The 17,109-nt window shown below is 37.6% G+C and overlaps 1 protein-coding gene across 1 annotated transcript in view; it reads left to right on the top strand.

Moving 5' to 3' along the window:
- LOC141445312 (neural cell adhesion molecule 2-like) overlaps positions 1 to 17,109 on the top strand; it is a 359,544-nt gene that overhangs the window by 154,494 nt on the left and 187,941 nt on the right. Inside the window, exon 2 of the mRNA XM_074111106.1 lies at positions 2,643 to 2,836. Coding sequence (XP_073967207.1) covers positions 2,743 to 2,836 — 94 coding nt within the window. The 5' untranslated portion in view covers positions 2,643 to 2,742. The remainder of the gene's footprint in view (positions 1 to 2,642; positions 2,837 to 17,109) is intronic.

The following is a 17,109-nucleotide window of genomic DNA, read 5'->3' as shown; positions in this document are numbered from 1 at the left end:
TGTTTCTCTTTCACACTTAAACCAGTGACCTGATTTGGATGAAATTTGGTATGAAGATCATCTGGATCTTGAAACTAAATGTGCTATTACAATAATCTCACGAGACTGAGGTGGACTTAGGTGAAATCTCAAACACATGTAAAATTTTGCAAGAATATTCTTCCATACCTACCTATGTACTGTACTCGTATTCATAAGTGAAAACTAACGAAATTTTTGGAAAGCCTCATAGGCCACGCGTGCAAAGCCACAGGCAAAGGCTAGTAAATTTTATTTTTTTAAATATAATAATAGATGTATGTACCTACTCATAAAACAAAACTATGCTCCTCTACGCATCGGCAGCTCTCTCATACACGTTTTTTGTCCTTTCTGCTCCCTTTGTCAAAAGCGTACAGTTGCTTTTTTTTTCGCCGCGTTAATGACATAGGTGCCGCATTTGACATATATATCACATTGTTGCTACCAATACGATGGTAGCTATTATCCAGAGCATCATTGCAGATAGTAATTTTATTCAAATATTATATATTTATTTAAGAAAAACATACATTATTATAATGGTACAATTAAAATTATATAATATCATTGTAGAATACAATTATTAAAATTGCAGAAGCTACCTTAGTTTTAGTAGAGACAAGTTTTTTTTAACATTTTCGACTTCACTACGTTAAATAAACTGCTTATAACATCCGAGAACTGGTAGGTACCTATTAACACCGTTTCTCTTCATATAAATCTATTAAGAAAAAGAAGCATTCCATAAATGCGACTTAATTAAATTATTCCCTTACTTAAAGTCCAAATACTGCGAAAAGATCTCGGTCCAATTTTTATCCGTTTTCCACGAGGATTAAATTTTGGCATAACTTTAGCCTTTGGGGATGAAATTCTTGAGTTTACACAGCTCAATAAAAAAATTGAATAAGCTCATAACTTTAAGCCTCGAGGGCGGCGAGATGGGCACACGTTGGCAATCAAATTAAAACAGATTATATTTGGAAAAGTCATTCTTTTTCTGTATTATTTCCAGTTTTTACAAGTTCCTCGAATTTGATGCGGTCACTCGCCGTTGTTTGAATTTGGGCTCGGGATTACTATAAACAAGGCAACTGGGATTTTTTTTGGATGCTTATTTACACGTTTTATATTGTATTCATCCTATTATTATTAATAATAAGCTAGTTCCCTGGCATAAACATATGGACATAGTTCCTTCAAAAAATCCCTAATGAGGTTTTTTGTATGTTCTTTTATTTTTTTTGTGTATCTTTGCCAACGGAACCCTATTACTGAGACTCCGCTGTCTGTCTGTCTGTCCATCCATACGTCCGTCCCTCCGTGCGTTTAACACAAGGCTCTATCTCTTGAGCCGTAATAGCTAGAGAATTGAATTTTTCACAGATAATGTACTACTGTGGCCGCTATAACAACAAATACTAAAAACAGAATAAACGAGATATTAAAGAGGGGGGTCCCATACAACAAAATTGTATTTTTGCCGTTTTTTTGCTAATATCTAATGTTGTATATATATATATATATATATATGGTACGGAACCCTGCGAGCGCGAGTCCGACTCGCACTTGGTCGGTTTTTTGCATAATCTGAATTTTACAGCACATTGATTTATCTGTAATGCTGTTTTTTTTTAGTGACAAATAAATAAAGTAAATAGTTGAAAAAAATTACTTAATTCCCAAAAATAACATCGTGGCCTTCATTTACGTTCTAAGATACAACACTAGACTTACATATATACCGTAGACAATCAGGATAAAAAGTAGCGTATGCGTTATTCCAGCCGTCCAGATATAAACGTATTTAAATCTCTTCATTCAAATATGTTCATCAGTTTTACGTGGAGGAGTTACCGACATACTGGCACGTACACATACTCACAAACTTTCGCATTTATAATATTAGAACAACTGCCAAACCTTCAGCCCACGTTACGGAAGCTCAAGCGAATTAAATAAAACATCAACAACAACACAACAAAACATCATCAACATAAAATAAAATCATTATTATTATAGCTAAAAAAACTACCGCAAGAAAACTGGCTTTCAGCTAGATAATCACTGAAAAAAAAGGATAACTGAACTGGTTAGGCTACTTGACGTGTAGCCAAAATTTACTAATCAGGAACCAAATAGGTAATGCTAATATTGCAAAACTGATTTTGAAAGACGTCACCTAACTTTTAGCTACTAGTAAGCCGTAGTTTTGTAATCGCTCAAGTTATGTTATAAGCAACATTTTTTTGTTACTGTTAGCAAACCTTTTTTTTCAGTAACAACCACATCGAAATTGGTTCATCCGTTTGAGAGCTACGATACTACAGACAGATAGATAATGGTATCAAATTTATAACCCCTCTTGGGTTAAAAATAAAATAAGATCCCTCACTAAAAATATAACGGAAACCTACGTAAATATGTGAGTTTGTGTCACGCTTACCTACTCGGTTTGGATCAAAACTCTTTATCATCTCAGACATACTCGTATAAACTGTAGGCGGGTTTAATATTTCTTCGTAATATTTCATAGTCTTACGTAATTCGGCTAAGTAATCTCTCCCGAACAACCGGCTTAAGATGTAATTACAAAATCTAATTAGTCCTCCTTGTTTCAGATTTGGCTGAAATCACGGTACCCTAGTATGGAAAACCGGGGCAGACGTATTCAGAAATAAACGGCTTTTGTAAATATAGGTATAGTTAGATAGATACGCAATGTATAGTGTCGAGTGTGCGGGAAGGACGGTGATCGCTTTCCTGTTACTGGCTGTTTCCACGCCGACTGCTACTCAGAATACTGTTATTTCAGGTAAGATTTAAATACAATACTATAAGTATTCGGGGTTTCTCTGCGGGATAGAATCAGAAATAATGAAATCCGCAGTAGAACTTAGCCCGAAGAATTGCGAAACTGAAGTGGCAGTGGGCGGGGCACATTTGAAGGTTCTCAAATGGCATCTGCGGACCGGGAGACGAGCTGTCGGTAGGCCTCCAACAAGATGGAGCGACGACCTGGTTGGTTGGGATCGCGATGGATGTGGAAAGTACAAGTCCGGTCTGAGTGGAGAGCCTTGGGGGAGTCCTATGTCCAGCAGTGGACGTCTTTCGGCTGACATGATGATGATAATGACTATAGGTATGCAAGCTATGGAGAGAGCTCGAGGTTTCACTACGGGATCAAATCAGAAATGAGGAGATACGTAAAAGAACGAGGATCACCGACATAGCAAGCGAATTAGCCAGTTGAAGTGGCAATGGGCAGGCCATAATAGCACGAAGAACAGATGGACGTTGGAACCGAAAAGTTCTCGAATGGTGACCGCGGATCGGCAAGTGCTGCGTAGGATGTCCACCAACGAGATGGACGGATGACCTGGTTAAAGCCGCGGGTTCACGGTGGATGCAGGCTGCTTCCAACCGAAGCAACTGAAGGTCTATGAGTCCAACAGTGGACGCCCTGCGGCTGATATAATGTGTGGTGATCTATAGGTACCTATACTGGGTGATCTGGGATACATGAGCAGGACCAACCTTACACCTTTAGTAAATGATAATAGATCATTCACAATTATATTTAAGTTAAACACCCATATTTTCAATTGCAGAGTGACCATTCAATTCAATTCATTTATACAATTGAAGTACATGATTATAATGGTTAGTAAGAACTTTTTTTAATCCAAGTATTATACCTAGGTACATACGTACTATACTAGTCTTTTGGCTCAACTTTAACAAACACCTTCTACAGCAATACTATTTAATGGAATATAATGCCTAAACTAGGATACATAAGTAGCCTGTATGTTAGGCAAACAAATTGGTGCTTAAATACATAAAACATGCCATGTAACATGCACGCAAAAAAGGTAATCTCACTAAGGCCCTGTCCGCACTGCCAATTGATTCCCTGCGATATTTAAATATTCGCGCGAACTATATTCCGCGCTTTACATAACATTTCTTTGCGATTTTTTTTCCGCCAGTGCGACTCGTATAAGCTTCAATGTGTTACAGAATTGGCGAGAAAAAAACCGCGCGAAAAAAATTCGCAGTGCGGCCAGGGCCTTGAATCCGGTATGGCAAGGTCTCCTGATGTAGTATTTATCATCTCAGACTTATGCACGTCCCACTGCTGGGCAAAGGTCTTTCCCCTGCATTTTCCATTTCCCTTCCTACAGTCCCTCTGACACTTATACTATTTAATACAAGAGTGAGAGGGACGGTACAATCATCAGATTCTGTGCCTTCGCCTGCCGCAGTGCTAATTACCATCGTAAGGCATCCACTTAGTAGTAACCTGTGCTGACCCTCTGGGTGAATGCGATAAATGTGGCTAGTCCAGTAACATTTGGGCTTTTTTGATCCCACTAATAAATGTATAAATGCGAGACTGTTTGTTTGGAGGTAACCTTTTCACGTCTTAACCGCTGAACCGATTCAGATGAAATTCCGTATATGGTTTTAGTCCCAGGGAAGGACATAGGATAGTTTTTATCCCGGAAAATTGCATAGTTTCCGCGGCATAGCGATAAACGAATTCTAGGCGGACGGAGTCGGTTGCAACAGCTAGTGTAACAAACTTAAAAGTCAGTAACCAAATCCACTGATTTATTGCTCACGTTTGATTATAAAGATGATTGTAATTTTGTACAATCAGCAAAATACTCTTTTAACATCAAACGGCGAAGCTATCGAAGTGACAAAAATTAAAACGATTTTTCCTCAAGTCTTCCCGGGGAAATAAAATGAAGGCGCTTCTAATCGTACGCTGTGGCGCTATCAAATCATTTCTTCGGAAAACTCAGTCGTTAAGATATGGTTCCGAGAACTGCGATTGATATGATGCTGAGCGATTTATCTTATTTATAAAAAAGTGATGTTAATTATCAACCCAGCCTATAGATATACGTCCCACAGCTGGACACTACGTGGACCCCTGTGGACTGACAACTTTACACACAATGTTGAATTGTTTCTTAGGTTTATGCATGTTTTCCATCTTCGTAAAGCTTGTGGCAAGTTTTGACTTGAACTTAGTCCCGGGTGTAGGATTAATCAAGTGTGAAAAACGCAAACGTTTTAAACGTCATTACAATATGTTTTATTCGCGTTTAAATTGAGTAGCAGCAACATAAAAAAGTTTTGTCGAAGCTTTTTTGCGTAAGTTTGTCTATTTTGATTGTATTTGCATTATTAACCTAACAACATACCTGCACCAAGTTTCAAATCGATATTATGAACCTTTGAAGAGTTGCCCACTGCTGCACTGGCGGGGACGATCTTGGCCTTCAGCCGGAAGAGTTTTTACTACCGGGTTATTGTATAGTCACCGACGAAGCAAGCATACATATACATACATAAGCATGGCCAATTTTGGCTCAATTGCGTACTAAAAAATGTCGAACAGTTTTCAAAGTTTAAAACCAAAACATACAAAAAATTTGCAAGTTACATAGCTCATACAAATACAGACTGCTTTCGGAACCATACCTTAAGAGTCGTGTTTCCGCCTCTGATAATCGTAAGAGGAAATCGTATATCTCCTTCAAATTGTTCTTAGACGTGAATTAAATATTTATGGCGTATTTATCGGGGAGCATCACCTAAATGCCTGTTCAAAAGGCACGGCCAAACGTCAAAACAAAGAAGGCGTTATAAGTTGTTTTCAAGATCCTGCATAGCTATGCATAGAAAAATATGACAAGGTTTTTTTTTTAACATGAAACTACCGTGAGACTCACTCATATTAAATATAATGACCCGGATAACTCACGTCTTAAATCGAATTTAGCTCGGCATGTTTCGGGCTAATCCGTAGCCCTTCGTCTTCGGAGCAACGCGACTCAGCGGCTGCTGCAACACGCGCACTGCGCGCCGCCGCTCTGCTCGCGCGACTACCCGACGAAACTGACACCGGCACATAACTACCCGCGTTTTCATCATCATTACAACTGTGTGTTGTTAGTGTTATGTGCTACCCTACATTTGACAGTATGTATGTGAAAATACATTTATTCACAACAATAGTGTTAAGTACCAATAGATAGCACGAAGGAAAGTATGTGTCATTGCGGTTGTGAATCTAGAAGAAGCATAATGCTGAAGCGTTAATAAATACCCCAGCGCTGATTTTCAACGAGCATCGTTGGTGACCCTCGGACCGCTACAAAGCACAGACACAGTTCAATCTGTCACTTGTTTACGTATTAGAAAATTAAATTTTCCGTAATACTCCTCTATTAATTAATAAATCTATGGTTGACAATGATAATTTAGTGGGTCACAAGTTTAGCCTGAAAGGGCATGGGCTATTGTGAAGTGACCTTTACTCGCCGGGTGTGGCTCTTATGTTCAAAATAAAACTGGGCTTTGCCAAGCTTCGCGTGACCACAGAACTTCTCGTGCAAAATATAATTTTGTGATACTAAAACTTAGATGTTTTAGTATTACAAAAGTATGATCAGATAGATAATGTTATCGATACCTTGGGGCTCAAACGGTGTAAAGCACAAAATAAAACTTTTTAGGACAAGCAAATAATCGGAAAAGCAAATAATCGGAAAAAAATAATTTAAAAATTATAATCATGTTGTTTCTAATGTTATATAAAAGTCTTCTCTTGACGAAGAGCTAAGAATTTCTTGTAGTTTTTGTTAATATAATCTAATTGAATGCAAATTGTATGCTTACAGAGATACTGGCGCTATACGCCCCGATAAAAACACAAGGATTGAATCAAATGTTCTTCAAGACCTAGCAAACTTGGCTTATTTTGGTTCACAAGGGTGTAAAGCTATCATCATCACAAAAGTTTTGCTCCATCATTGAATTGCTTCGCAGGTTTGTGCAGGTTTCCTCGCGATGTTTTCTTTCACCGCAAAGCTCGTGGTAAATTTCAAATGTAATTCCGCACATGTATTTAGAAAAACTCAGAGGTGCGAGCCGGGGTTTGAACCCACGACCCTCTGTTATAGAGGCGATAGGTCAAACCACTAGGCCACCATGGCTCACCACGGCTCACGGCTTGAGTACTTACTGTTAACGTAAATGAATTCTTATTATTAAAGGTTACACGGTTACAGGTTGGGAGTGTGCGTGTAGCACAGCTCACACTACGATATACAAAACGACGATAGTCTAGTCAGTGAACTGTAGATCTATATTGAAATGTAGTTGGCCAACTCTGCGGCTTTTTTGTTTTAAGGAACGAAACCTTTATAACTCCAAATTCGGATGCTAGCAACCTACAATTAGTTCTCAATCCTCTTTAATCCTATAGCTAAAATTAACACCAAGTTAAGTAGCTTAAACACCGCGCAATTTACCTTCCTGTGAAACCCCTAAGTCGCTCTCTTACAACTATTCTATCAACTGCCTAAATAAGCCGAGGAGCGGGCACTCGCTCTGTCTTCAAAACCACACCGAGCATTATTATCTAAGTACCTAATATCTCAGCTGTACCCTTATACAATTCATATATAACTCTTATGTGACCATAACAAAAGGGAGGACAGATAAAAGCATGTCCGGAATACAAAATGAACTGAATAAAGCATATTATTTGACTTTTGCCAACATCCCGCGGACACCAGCAAAGTTTTATTAATACTGTCAGTTTATACTTCTGTTTTATGAGTTAAAGTAATGGTTTGAGTAATTATGGTGTGGTGTTAAAATTGTGGTAAAACCTTGGTAAAACTACTAAAGTTTAAAACGAATTATAATAAGGCGAGGCATTAATATTTAAGTAACTACATATCGTCTATGCAACAAATTTACTCGTATATTCCTGTGGCTCCTCCGCCTTCACGCTGTAAGACCACACACAAAGCCAACTATCATCATCACCGTCCTACGCTAACGCGTTTCGAACTCAACCAGAGTTCATTCTCAGAGCAACACGACCCCCGGCCCGACCCGGTGTTCACCCTGCGGAAGCACCATGCATGCCCTCTATGAGAATCTGATGTTTATAATATTTATTTATTTATTTCAAAGCACGAGTGACTTCATAGTGTTAAACTAACGAAACAAAACAAACTAAAAATTTGTCATTGAATGTACCCACTTTATCATTAACAAACTACCAACAAATATTTTACAAGCCTTAACATTCACCTAAAACTACCTTCCATTTTTGTTCATTTACGACTTTAGGTGTAAATATATTCATCATCATCGCACCCTATATACGTCCCACTGCTGGGCACAGGCCTCCTCTCAGATGTGAGAGCTTGGGTAAATATATTGCTTATTGGAAATAATTTCAATGTGCACATTTCAAACCGTCAGGTACTTCAAAATACTCCGAAAGTTTGTACATCGATCGCTCTATAGTAACGAGTGTTTTACTATTATCGATTTTGAATTTACGACATCTCATGTAAACATCTGTTCCCGTCCGGGTGTTTATGTCTCGTCGTCCCGTTTTACGACCCCAAATTTTAGTTAGGCCAAAACAATGTCTGCATTATACGATCTTGTTACGGTTATCTTTGTTGATACTTGCTAAGTTTTTAAAGCCGGTATGATACTGTGTCTCTAGTACTTTAGGTTTACCCAAAAGTAAAAACGGAAGACCTATTACTAACACTTCGCTGTCCGTCCGTCCGTCTGTCACCAGGCTGTATCTCATGAACCGTGATAGTTAGACAGTTGAAATTTTCACAGATTATGTATAACTTTGGCCTCTATAACAACAAATACGGAATAAATGAATATTTTAAGGGGGGCTCGCTCCCATTCCCATACAACAAACGTGATTTTTTTGCCGTTTTTTGCTAATGTCTAATGAATGTTGTATAATAGATGGTACGGAACCCTTCGTGCGCGAGTCCAACTGGCACTTGGCCGGTTTTTATTGTATTTATGCCAAATTTGTATAAAAAAAAAAACAAATAATAATAGCTAAATACGGGTACAAAGCGCAGATTTCGTCAGATAAAGCAACAAATACCTTAGATCGCCATTATGAACGACAACTCGCCACTTGCATCCACCGGTTTCCCGGTTTCGTCTCCTGGTTCGTGGTCGCCACTCGAGGACTTTTCTCCCCCAATTATGTGTTCTTCGAGCGCTGTGGCCCGCCCATTGCCACTTCAATTTGCATATTTTTACAGCTATGTCGGTGACTTTATTTAGTTCTTCGACGAATTTCCGTATTCCGGATTCTATCGCGCAAAGAAACTCCAAGCATAGCTCTCTCCATAGCTCATTGCGTGATTCTGAGCCTTTCTAAAAGGCAAACAGTGGTTATCAATAGAAACCGCAATCTCTCCATTTGCATTTTTTTTCACAATATAAAACCCAATTTTATATATACCAGCACTTATCAAGTAACAGTTGATCTGATACGTACTTAATATAAAGTAAGAACATAAATAGCATGACGATTATGTCCAAAGCATCTTTGTGCGAGTTATGACAAAGTTTCAAGGTCGGTATAACGTTAGCGACGCGTCTGGCATCTTCGCAGATGAGGCTAAGTTTATTAGATACTTTGTGGCAAAGGCCCACGGGACCGGAATGTGATATTTCTCTCTGTTGGATAGTAATGTTTTATTATATGCCATTGAGTTTTCGTTAATGGCGACTTTATTTAAGAAATTAATGATTGTGAATGAGTGGAAGGTAAAGTTAGTTTTTAAAAGTTTTTTTTTTTAATTTTGTATTCTTTGCTTACCAAACTAGGTACAAGAGCCAAAGGATTGCAGTAACTTCGAATTTCTCTTAAAAGTTAATTCTACTTCTATTTTAAATCTGGAAGTTTGTATAGGTGTATATGTGTGCGTGCTTCTCCATAAACAAAAACCTACTAGACATACCTGCGAACAAAGTATAGGCTTAGCTGTGATGACGGTAGAACAACACAAAAGTTGAAATGTATATATTATTATAGTCTAATCACTGAATGAGATGAGGGATTGTTTTGGGTGATGTTAGAATATTATTTAAAAATGGTAATTTTAAAACAACCCTGACAATTCAGACTGGTCACCAACTTAACAATTCATATGTATTAAGTTATGAGCGCCTACTTTTATTTTTACAACCGCTAGTTAAAAACAGGTTTTACGACAGTTTTATTAAATCCATCGCCGAGTGCTGCAGCGAAACAAATTCTATTATGGATATGCCATGCAACGTTTGATAGAGACAAATTGGTCGGCCAAACGACATCGTATATTTTGCACCAAAATACATGTCATGACCACGTGTTCGGTGTTTGACATGCTTTTTGAGGTATTAAATTTTGGAGCTGATTCAATAATACCAGCCCACGTCCACTCACTGACTCGTAAAGGGCTCTTTATTTTAAAGCCGCTTTACCTGGTCGTGCGCCAGTATAATGAACAGCTTTTCAGTCGACTGTCAGAGGTCATTTGATCAATGAATCCGTTGTCTGACCTTTGCCCTGATTTTGGGCCGTCATTATCATCATATCAGCCGTAGGACGTCCACTGGTGGACAATACCACGTTTACCATCGCAGATGCTTTGGTTGGAAGCGGCTTGCATCCACCATGAACCCGCGGCTTTAACCAGGTCATCCGTCAATCTCGTTGGTGGACGTCCTACGCAGCGCTTGCTCATCCAGGGTCTCCATTCGAGGACTTTTCGTCCTCAATGGCCATCTGTTCTCCGATACGGCTTGTCCACTTCTGATTCGATGGATATGGCTCCATAGCTTGCTGAGCAACTTTGAACTCATTTATAAAGCCTAAACTGAAGCATCACGTCTCGGATTTATATCAACAATGACAACTGAAAACACACACTGGTTGAAGTCTTTTGTCTTCTAATCTTTGGTACCACTCTGTAACCATCTCCGACCAACTACTATCAGTAATGTTCGTTGTGTGAAATTGCCCATCTCCACATTAACAGAATTCAGAAACTACGACGTGGTAGAAAAGTGTGATGACCAACATCAACAACGATATATGGTAGTGGCGTCGCAACAACTTGATTCCCAGGTTCCCAGGCAACCGGGTTAAAAACTTTTTTACGCGACGTCGGTCATGACAAGTGGACGAGGCAAAAAAGTTTTGTGCTATATGCTTTAACTTTACTACGAGTTATTGTATTAGAATGCAATTATTATATCTAAGGAGATATAGCTAACTCACGCTAAGCGCGCTCTTTAAGGAAAATATTCACTTCAAACCATCGCTAACACATTAGTTCTTTGCGCGACTTTTATTTGACGCGTGTTTGCCATGATTGTTATATGAAACGACAAGTAATAACTACTAGTTATAAAGTTGGATTTGCAATGCAAATGAACTTTCATGAAATCGCGGCGATATTACGTAGTGCTGAATAATCAAAAATATTAATATTATATTTCACGCAAGTATTATTCGTAAAAGTTCCATCGAACATCGTTAGTCCATTGTGAAAAAAGTGCTGACTGACTAAATGATTCATCAAATCTTACTCTTACTAAAGCTTTAACCCTATCTTCTTCATTATCATCATCATCAGCCGGAAGAAATTCGCACTTAGAATGTCATAATGAATGACTATTCGCCACTTGTATCCAATGGTTCTAACTCTTACGGCGTCGTCAGTCCACCTTACCCTAACTTTAAAATTAATCCTATCATTTTCATTCCAATTATTAATATCAACATGAATATATTTCGTTGTATCTTAGTCATTTCAGTGCTGCTGCTTAAGTAGTGTAGTGGAAAAAAGCAACCTGAGATATGAGTTCATAGGAGAAATTTGTGTCTAGACTCCTGTTCAGCGGTGATGTAGGGGTTATAGCACGCAGCACGGATTGCTGAGGACCTGGGTTCGATTCGCAGCGCTGGTCTCTTTTTCTGGTTTTTGTGTGCATCCATGTCTCAGTTTGTATTTTCAATAAGTCATTCCACATGTCCTAATTGTTTTTTTCAAATTTTAATTGTTTTAAAAAAAGTTCACCAACGCTTAATAAGCACCCGACTTTTATTTTTTTCTACTACAACTTTTTACTGCCCACTTTCGTCAGAACTTCTTAATTAATACACAATATGTTTTCCTCTTCCGCACCATATCCCATTTTGTCAGGGTAATCAACAATTTCAGAAACATTAATGGCTATTTTCAACGGAACCATAAAACTAAACGATCTTATCGCAATCCGGAGCATAATAGAAATGGTTGCCCCCGCCGGTAAATCATAAGGCAATTGTTAAACTTCGTAATACCGCCAATTAACGGGGTCTTGGAGAGGTTCCATTTTGACCTCATTAAATGTTAAATTTTCGAAGGAACTGTTTGTACAATTCCGGCATGATTTCAGTTTTTTTTTATATGAAAAATGTCATCAGCAAGACGCTACTTTTGCCAAGCCTGTTGTAACTGAGGGTATGGAATTAATATTAGGTTCCAACAAATCTTGATTCTATTTTATGACAAACTGTTTTTAATAGTTAAGGGTTTTTGTAAACTTTTGCTTTTTGCGCATACACGATTACAACAAATACTTATTAAGAAATATAAATCAACTTTTTACTATTACCTTAAAATGTCTCATAAAGTCCGTTTTGTAATGAAATGAAATGAAATGAAATGAAATGAAAATGAAAGGAAATAGTTTAGTTTGCTTTAGACTTGGTAAAATGGTCTTAGAACATCGATATTAAAAATTGACAAATCATCATTTAATATTTTAACTTTCATACACACGATGAAATTTATTAACAAATACGTCAAAGTTGGTAAGCACTTCACCATTTCGACACCTGAAACACAGAAATTTTCCTAGTTCAGGTTAATGTGTGTTGTATGTTTTTATTGATAAGTGTACCCTAGAAGTTTGATAATATTGTATTTTTATGAAAGATAAATAAAGTTTATTAAATAAATATCAACGATGAATATTTCTATGAAAGTTATAAAACGGTTACGGTTACGGGTACAAAAAAATGATAACGCTGATTTTCACTTTAATTTGAAGATGGTAATAAGGTAAATGTCCGAGTGCTCGACGACACCCTCTGACATCTCTATTCCTAATGTCATAAGGTTAAAGATGCCAACTATTGGGACACTGACGAGCACTCGTACTTTTACCTTAGTCCATAATATTTGAAGTTGTATAACTAAATTGGACCTTAGGGTGTTAGAGAAATGTATTGACTTACTCAACTATTTATAACTGAATGATTGACGTGATACTATAATTCAATCGTCCATATCAACCCGATGCGCACAATCTAGACGCTTAAGGCCTGTCAAAGTGTCAGCAGGTTAAAGTAAGGATTATACTGAAACCTTACTTCAAAGGTTGAATAGAAATACTCTTACGTCAGATTTGCTGCAAAATTTATAGTTGAATTTAAATTTAAATCTCTTGAGCATATAAATTAGATTTAGACCGACAATCCAAAAATAATTTACTAATGTAAAAATTATTGAGCTTAGGCACTTGTCCCACCGCCGACGATGAGCGAGAAGCGAGTAGAGCGAGTAACTAGAAACGAGTGGGCGAGCAGCGAGAAGCGAGTGTAGTTTTGTCGCTCGGCTGTAAGCGAGTGTTCGCGTGTGACGGGCGATTACTCGCTCCACTCGACTCGCTCGTGCGGGGTGGCCGCCAAGCTGACATCGCTGAGCGAGTATCTATAGCTCAGCGAGTTTTATAGCTCTTGTCGCTGCGACAAAAGATGTAAGAGCGAGTTCTCGCCAACAGTGTGAACAGCCAGCGATCAACTATTGATATATGTGTCTCTTTTACTCACACAGGATCTTATATCTTTTGTTCGTTTCTTGAGCGAGAAAATAGTCGATAGCCAATCGTTTCCTCGCTGGCGGTGAGACAAGTGCCTTAATCTGCAAGTATCGTATATCGTAGTTCAGTCCAAGAAACTAAGAAGTAAGGAATCAGGGTTTAAGGTCAAATGTAACATCCATAACTGGGATTCAAACATTCGTATTCAACATACATGTCTCCTACTGTAATCCGAATCGGGCTCTCGCTTCATAGTCAGGGTCAATGACCAAGCTTGCTCGTCATTGTCACGATTTATGAATCCAAGTTTTTAAGGTTCCGTAGCCAAATGGCTAAAAACGGAACCCGGAATGGATTCGTCATGTCTGTCTGTCTGTCTGTCCGTCCGTATGTCACAGCCACTTTTTTCCGAAACTATAAGAACTATACTGTTGAAACTTGGTAAGTAGATGTATTCTGCGAACCGCATTAAAATTTTTGCACAAAAATAGAAAAAAAAAACAATAAATTTTGGGGATTTTCCATACTTAAGAGAATGATGAAATTAAAAAAAAATATATGATGTAAGTACATTATCATGCAAACTTGCACCGAAAATTGGTTTGAACGCGATCTAGTAAGTAGTTTTTTTTTAATACGTCATAAATCGTATAGCAAAGGAAACTTTTATATTATGTTACTTGCTGCTACGGAACTCTTCATGGGTGAGTCCGACTCGCACTTGGCCCCTTTTTTATCTGAAATAGCACTTTTATTGATATTATTGCACGCACTGACGCACACACCCACTTTCTTGCACACATACTCAAACTCGCTCATTTTGTTACTAGCTTACTCGTTCACATTCAAAGTTTATTTTGTAGCTTTTCGTTCCATTGGAATTTATTTGAAGAAAACCAACTCTAATACAGAACCTAATTGCCTTACAAACGTCCATAATAAGATATTCAACATCCGCAGGGCGTGTGCTTAGCGGATAAATAGGCGCGGCCCTTTTCTAAAATCCCATAGTCAACACAAGTTTCCCTTTTAGAAATAGAAAATACATGCCTAAAGACGTAGTCACACTATTTAGAGATTTTGTTATATTCAATGAAGAAGTTTTGTAATCACACAGAAGTAAACCCAGTTTTAGTACACGGATTTTGTGGTACATTAACTCTTACAATATAAGTACGGATAAACAGAAAAAAAGCAAACTTAGAGATGTCTTCTATCTAACATGGATGAGAAAAAAAATTACAGCAAAAAAAATAGGCAAAAAGTAACAAGTATGTATAAGTAAAAAGTATAATATTATGTGTAAGTAAGTATGGTACTAAGAAAACAATACTTATGACGCAAAAGATAGATGAAAATAACAGGAGATGAATTTTAGAAGGCATAAAAGAAATATTTGAAGATAGTTTTCGTCGGTAGTTCTTACTAACAAGAAGAAAAACTTAAAGAAGTAAGGAAAAACCATAGCAACAATAAATTGAAAAACTACATGTTTTTATTTAAAACGGCGACAATAATGATCCAGCCAGTTCACGTCTAACTGCAGAGCATAGGCGTCCTCTCGATGTAAAAGTCCAAGGTTCCTACTGTATTCGGTAATAAGGAAAAAATATTTTCAGCGAAAAGACAGGGTCCCGTTAATTGCAGATTTTCCAACTTATGTAACATAAACTGGGGAAACTTTGCAGATTCCGCCTGAAACCAATATGGAAGAGGCTTTATGCGAAACTGGAAGCGTGCAAATAAATCTCTTAGCGACAGATAAGGGCCCGATCCGAAGAAAGGCCTGTACTCGAGCACAATAAAGCGATCCAGATAAAAATAATAGAAACGAACAACAGAGATAGTTCTCATTCCTTACTTTTGCCATCCCTTGCTTTTCTGTGCTCATTTTGTTCCAAGTCAAGTTTTTTTTTTGTATTTCGCGCTTGCGATTGGAATATTGTTTTGGTTGGTCTATTTTTAATCGAAAGGTATTTTTTACGATTATCTTTGTGGTTGCGTCAGGTAGTTCAGGCTAACCCACGTAGACTATATTCTAAAATTAGTTAGTTAATGTAATCAGGCTTTATTTCGCATAGATCAATTAACAACTTACCTACCTTTGAATCAACTAAAATAAAACTAATTGCTGCTTATTATGGTAAGCTTGATATAACATAAATTAGAATACATTTTTTGTCACAAATTTATTTCTAAGTGATGAAATTCGAATTTTAAGATCATGGACCCAAACTTGTTTTCAAAACTGCACTGTGAATGAATGACTACGCACAGTCAAACACTGCAGCTAGAGACTAGAAATTTGACGTATACAAATCATGAATATTATAAAGGTGAAAATACCACAAACGGGACTTATCACGCTATTATTATACAAGTAATATTTACCACGACGTTTCGGCAACATTACAGTTGCCGTGGTCACGAGAAGACTGAAGTGTGGGGTGTCAAGTCTGCCTAGCAGCGCGAGTTCTTCGAACTACCCGCACTTGATCACTAATAGTGCCGTCCCGTTTGTGGTATTTTGACTATGAGTGAGAATCACGAAAGTTTAAAACGTTATATTAAAAAGGTGCACTGAGAAGGGATTTCTCAGAACTCCGGGATCTGTCGAGAGCAAAAACGCTAGCTTATGCTACTGCAATAAATTAACAATCTTCCATTATATTTAACGCAATAATGTCACTAAGAAACTTTACTACTAAAATCAGCAAAGCATCTCGAGCAAGGCATTTAGTTTGATGGAGGGTCTCTGAGAGTTCTTTGATCTTGAGAGGGTTACAGTTTAGTAACAGTATTGCATTTATTCCTTGCTAATTCGGGAGTGGGTTGGATGTGACATCTGAGTAGCTGTCATGCTGCTTTGGATGACAGAGGAGAGCCCTTTATTTCACGTTTTCGTGCGTTTGAACTTTTTTTATAGAACGGACTTTACTTAAATTTAAGCTATCAAATTTATTTCCGGTCACAAAATTAAAGAATGTTTCCTCGTTGATTTTCTGCCTTGAGAGACAGCTGAAAGTTTTTGAGACACATTTAAGTATTTTTTTACTAAATGAGTGGGAGGGACCGTACCATCCGTTAAACTGCGTTTTTTTATAAAACTTACTAAACTGTGTTTATTTTGGTCTTCATTTTAATTGATTTTAGTTTTATTGATTATGAAGATAATATAGAGATGTAACGTAGCACACAAATTATGGATCATAGTTATTTGAAATAAATATTTTATTTATTTATTTTATACAGAAATGATGATGATGATATAGAAATAAACTTTCGTTTGACCATAATTACGCCAGATGGTAAGCAAAGGACTAAGATGGAGCGTGCTGGCCTAATAAATGCTCATCCACC

This window comes from Choristoneura fumiferana, chromosome 2 (assembly GCF_025370935.1).
Source record: "Choristoneura fumiferana chromosome 2, NRCan_CFum_1, whole genome shotgun sequence".
Classification (NCBI taxonomy): domain Eukaryota; kingdom Metazoa; phylum Arthropoda; class Insecta; order Lepidoptera; family Tortricidae; genus Choristoneura; species Choristoneura fumiferana.
Note: the sequence above shows the minus strand (reverse complement) of the source record. Positions and strands in the feature narration are given on the sequence as shown.